This window comes from Octopus bimaculoides, chromosome 14 (assembly GCF_001194135.2).
Source record: "Octopus bimaculoides isolate UCB-OBI-ISO-001 chromosome 14, ASM119413v2, whole genome shotgun sequence".
NCBI classification, from domain to species: Eukaryota; Metazoa; Mollusca; class Cephalopoda; order Octopoda; family Octopodidae; genus Octopus; species Octopus bimaculoides.
Window position 1 is genome coordinate 33,787,806 of NC_068994.1, and position 5,605 is coordinate 33,793,410.

Consider the following 5,605-nt stretch of genomic DNA (forward strand, 5'->3'; position numbering starts at 1 on the left):
ATATATATATATATATATATATACTCCACAGCATGGCCGCAGCGTAAAGGATATGTATACATTTATATATACATATGTACATGGTTATATACGTACATACGTACATATGTGTGTGTGTGTGTGTGTATGTGTGTGTGTGTATGCGTGTGTGTGTGTGTGTGTGTGTGTATGTCCAAAAGTGAGGGAATGGAATAGATAAAACCCAGGTTACATATGTCTCATGGCTAACGGTGCCTCGCCTCGAAAGAATAAATTATCCAAACGAAGTGCCGCCTGGATTTTATCTACTCCTTTCTCTAATTTTGGGATGTTTATTCGCATATACAACAACCTCTGTTGCTAACCGTGAACTATAAAACTAACTTCTTTCAGCTTATCGTACATCGATACGGGAAAAATTCACAACCTTCTGCTCCAATCAAGCATTGTTCCTGAAAGTTGTGTTTTATATCTTCAATGGATTGCCTGAAGCTCATATCTTATATATATTGTCAAAAATGAGGATGTAAGTTTCCTCGTTAGGGATTTTTAGAATTCGGATATCAACTGATGTTATCAATTTATATATACGGTCCTCATCCATCTAAGTTAGTCCCTTGTTTACCACCAATATGTAAGCATTCGCTCTGATGAAATCAGGTCATACTGTGGGGTTCTTTTACATTTAACATGGTACAAATCGTTTAAGCGACTCAGTCCAAACTTCGCCCTGGACGGAACGCTAGTTCGTCGCAAAGTTAACCCCCATTTACGTAAAATGCGTACATTGTAGCTACGTGAAATAAAGTGACATATTATGGGAAACACATTGCAACCACACAACAGCAACACCGTTAACAGCAACATCATCAGCAACAAAGATAACAAAGACAAGAACAATAACAGCAACAACAACAGCCACAGCAACAATAATAGGTATGTAATTTAAAGATAACCCATTGAAGGAATATGGATATGTTTGCTTGTCTGAGAAAATATTAAACGTTTTTGCCGCTTTTTTTCTGTACACTGGTGTTATCTTCACCGTTTAAGGGTCGCTTATATACATGTATATATATATATATATATATATATATAATGTATGTATGTATATTGTCGCAGATGTGGCTGTGCGGTAAGAAGCTTGCTTCTTAACAATATGATTCCGGAGGTTCAGTCCCACTGCGTGGCACCTTGGGCAACTGTCTCCTACTATAGCTTCGGCCCGGCCAAACCCTTGTGAGTGGATTTGGTCGACGGAAACTGAAAGAGGCCCATCGTATACATATGTGTGTAGGTGGGGGCGCATGTGTATGTTTGTTCCCCTACCATTGCTTGACAACCGATGTTGGTTTGTTTACGTCTCCGTGATATAGCGGTTCGGCAAAAAGACCGATAGAATAAGTACTAGGCTTGCAAAGACTAAGACCTGAGGTCCAGCATGGCGGCAGGCAAATGACTGAAAGAAGTAAAGAAAAAAATGAAAAAGAAATATACATATATAATGGTAATAATCTGCATATTCCTTTTTGTGTTACTGAATAGAACTGTAACCATTATTATGACAAATAATATCAATATCTTTAAACTCTGTACATGAAAGAAATCTGTACTTCACGGACATTTGTCTCGAGAAACATCAACAGAAATATCCTAATATCTTTTTCTACTTTCGGCACAAGGACCGAAATTTTAGATCGACCCCAGTACGCAACTGGAACTTAATTTATCGACCTCGAAAGAATGAAAGGCAAAATCATCCTCAGCGGAATTTGAATTCAGAACATAACGGCAGACGAAATACCGTTAAGCATTTCGCCCAGCGCGCTAACGTTTCTTATTTCTTTACTATCCACAAGGGGCTACACACAGAGGGGACAAACAGGGACAGACAAACGGATTTAGTCGATTATAGTCAATTAGATAGTCAATTAGATCGACCCCAGTACGCAACTGGTACTTAATTTATCGACCCCGAAAAGATGAAAGGCAAAGTCGACCTCGGCGGAATTTGCACTCAGAACGTAGTGGCAGACGAAATGCCGCTAAGCATTTTGCCCGGTGTGCTAACGTTTCCACCAGCTCGCCGCCTTAGATATATCCTAATATCCTTTTCTACTCTAGGCACAAGGCCCGAAATTTTGGGGGAGGAAGCCAGTCGATTAAATCGACCTCAGTACGCAACTGGTACTTAATTTATCGACCTCGAAAGGATGAAAGGCAAAGTCGACCTTACCGGAATTTGAACTCAGACGAAATACTGCTAAGCATTTCGCCCGGCATGCTAATGTTTCTGTCAGCTCGCCGCCTTAGAAATATCCTAATATCAAAACATTTATTTATAATAATTGCTTTTACACACCTGATTGCGGCCATGCTGGAGTACCGTCATGTACTGTTTTACTCAAGTATTTCGATGTTCTTTGTATGTAGTCTGGTGCAAATTTATATCCATACTTACAGATCGAATATACGTGATTACTATGAGTTACAAATACTTTTACAACAGTGTATACAAATACAAATACAGGCATATTCACATACTTACACAGACACATGTATATATGCATATATGTATACATATATATGTGAATATATATACATATACATATATATACATATTCATATATACCCAGTTAAATAAATAAATATGTGTGTGTGTGTGTGTGTGCGTGTATGTGAGTGTGTGCACAATTGGCTTCGGGAATGTTTCCTTCAACCTAATTCCACTAACAAGACATTGGTCAACCCAAGGCTATGGTGGAAGATACTTGCTCAAGATGCTGTGTATCTACGATTGAAGCACGAAGCCAATAGTTGCGAATTGTGAATCGAACTTCTTAAACGCACCACCCATGAAGGAGACCCAAAGATTATAATCAGTATTCATGCCACCAACCTCTGATATTTTTTTCCCTAAATGCCGCCACGTCATACTATCGAATATAATTCACCACTGAATATCCACTGCCGCCATCTTGTATATGCCATCCTTCTTGCCTCTAGTGATATAAAAAAAAATGATAAAAAAAAAAAGAGAGAAAAAAATGATTGTTTCACCAGGTTTTATCACGTCTGGATGGAATATTCATCTAAATTACCCAACGTCATGTAAAAAAAAAAACCTAGGTTGTTAAATTAGAAAGTACCCCACAACTTCACTCATCGTTCACAATGTGATTTAATCTAGGAAATATGAAATCAAACACCACAAATTTAAATAACAGTAGCCGTTTATGTATTATTTAAAGTGTATACAACGTTGGTAGGCTAGTTACTGTGGTATCTGTCCTAAGATAACATGTCCTGTAGACGGATGGATACAGCAGTAACTTGCCTAACAACAGGTGTATATGCATTAAGCATGATACATAGGTGGCTATTTTAATTTAGTTTTGCTTCAGTTGCTTTTAGCGAGATTTTAAATGACAATCAGCTGAGAAAAAAGAAATTGCATCACTTTAAGCCTAAATTAGACAGAAATAATAGCCATAATAATGGAAATAATAATAATAATAATAATAATAATAATAATAATAATAATGATGATGATGATGATGATGATGATGATGATGATGAAGATGATGATAATCCATGTCCTCTATCTCTGTCCAAGTTGGATTTCTTCGCAATGGCTATTGTACACACACACACACACAAATACATGTAAGCACACACACATACACGCAAGCACACGCCTACGTGCGCGGGTACACAGACACACATATGCACTCACATACACGTATGTATACACACATATATACATAAATACATACATAAACGTGTGTGCATACAAGGCGGTGCTCCAGCATGGCCGCAGTCAAATGACTGAAATAAGTAAAAGAGCAAGTGAACATATACACTTTCATACAGATTTATATATATCGACACATACATGCGCATAAATATATAAATACACATATTCAAATATAAAGACATTTACATACTTGCTTACATACATAAAAACATTTGCAATCTGGTCATCAACACGGTTGCAGAGGACCCGTGTCAGTTACCAGGTCGCAGTTGGGGAGACGAAAATTTTGACACCAAATAATAACTAAGTCAGGGGTTTTCAAGCTTTTTGACTTGCGGACCCCTTTATATTTCAGGCTTTACCGTAGGGACCCCCTTATAAACACTTATGAAATTTATACATAAATATTTGCTTAAAATAACATATTTTTACATTTATTTATCTAACAGTATTTAACAAATAGGTTTATTGTCAATTAAAAGATTTCGATTAAAAAACAGGTATAAAATCAAATTGCCCATAAAAAGTATTTGCTGTCCACGGACCCCTGTCTTGTCCCTGCGGACCCTGTGGTCCGCGGACCACAGTTTGAAAACCCCTGGTTTAAGTGATGCTAGCAGTCTTTGAATGATTTTTGAATGGCTGATGTATGTCTTCTACACTGAACTGTTTTAGTTTCAACGCACGGTCGCAGATCTAATGGTGAGTACATAGCCTAGAATATTCTCGGTAGCTTTCAAAGAATGTATTTGGATGTTTAATAAGTGTTTTGTTCTCCTTAGATTTAATGGAAGCACAGGAAATTGAACGACGACCAGAGACATTCCTACACATATATATGTATATATATCCAAGCATTCATAGTTATGCGTATACATACACTCATACATTCAAAATGAGCGAAGACCACACGCATGTTTAATTGAATACATACGTACGCACGCGCGTAAATATATAGATAAATAGATAGATAGACAGATACATACATACATACATACATACATACATACATACATACGTACGGAATTACATTCGTGCACACTATATAAATAGATGCATGTATGTGTTTATGTAGTTTGCACGAATATATATATATATTCATGCATGAATATATACGTGCACACACACACACACACACACACGCACGCGCGCGCACACACACACACACACACACACACACACACACACTTCGTTCATCGCAGCCTCATCAGGCATAAACGACCGATAAATTTTTGGAAATCATCTTATCAGATATTATAATGATATGGCTTAGATGTCTTTGGAAGTCTTTCAAATCCATTATATCTCCTGTTGATATTTATCCTCTGCTAATTAGCAGAAGACAACCGTCTAGATGTTCTAATTTCCTAAAATTATATCTAGCAACATCTTCAGTTTAAAGCCTATATTGAACGTGATTTAGCATCGTTTACTACATAAAAGACATGGCGGAGAATGGGAAGAACATTTGGAGCGACGGACAGAATGACTTAATATAGCTGTTCCACCTCTCAGCATTTTGAGTTCACATCCCACCGAGGACAACTTTACCTTTCTGATAAAGCAAAAGCCAAATACTGAGGCTGAGCTTTCTCTCCCTTTCTTAAACACTCATGGTCTCCCTTTCTTTTTCTTTCTTTCACTCTCTCTTTCTCACTCATTTTCATCCTTCCTTTATTTTTGTTCCTCACCCTTTTATTCTCTGTTAATGTCTCTCTCTTCCGCTCTCATTCACTCTCACTTTCTAGTTCACTATTTTTATCACTCACTCTTACCTTCCACTTTCTTTCTTTCTTTCTTTCTTTCTTTCTTTCTTTCTTTCACCCTCTCTTTCTTTCTTATTTATTCCTTTTCATTCTCTCTCTCTAT

The 5,605-nt window shown here is 37.2% G+C and overlaps 1 protein-coding gene across 4 annotated transcripts in view; it reads right to left on the reverse strand.

Moving 5' to 3' along the window:
- The window catches only part of LOC106875086 (protocadherin-17), a 424,117-nt gene that overhangs the window by 39,563 nt on the left and 378,949 nt on the right, over positions 1 to 5,605 (reverse strand). For 2 of the 4 annotated variants that reach the window (XM_052973129.1, XM_014923060.2), the window contains exon 3: positions 2,879 to 2,981. The exons of the other annotated variants lie outside the window; for them this stretch is intronic. In XM_052973129.1, the coding sequence (XP_052829089.1) occupies positions 2,916 to 2,981 (66 nt within the window). In that variant the 3' untranslated portion in view covers positions 2,879 to 2,915. The remainder of the gene's footprint in view (positions 1 to 2,878; positions 2,982 to 5,605) is intronic. 4 annotated transcript variants of the gene reach the window in all.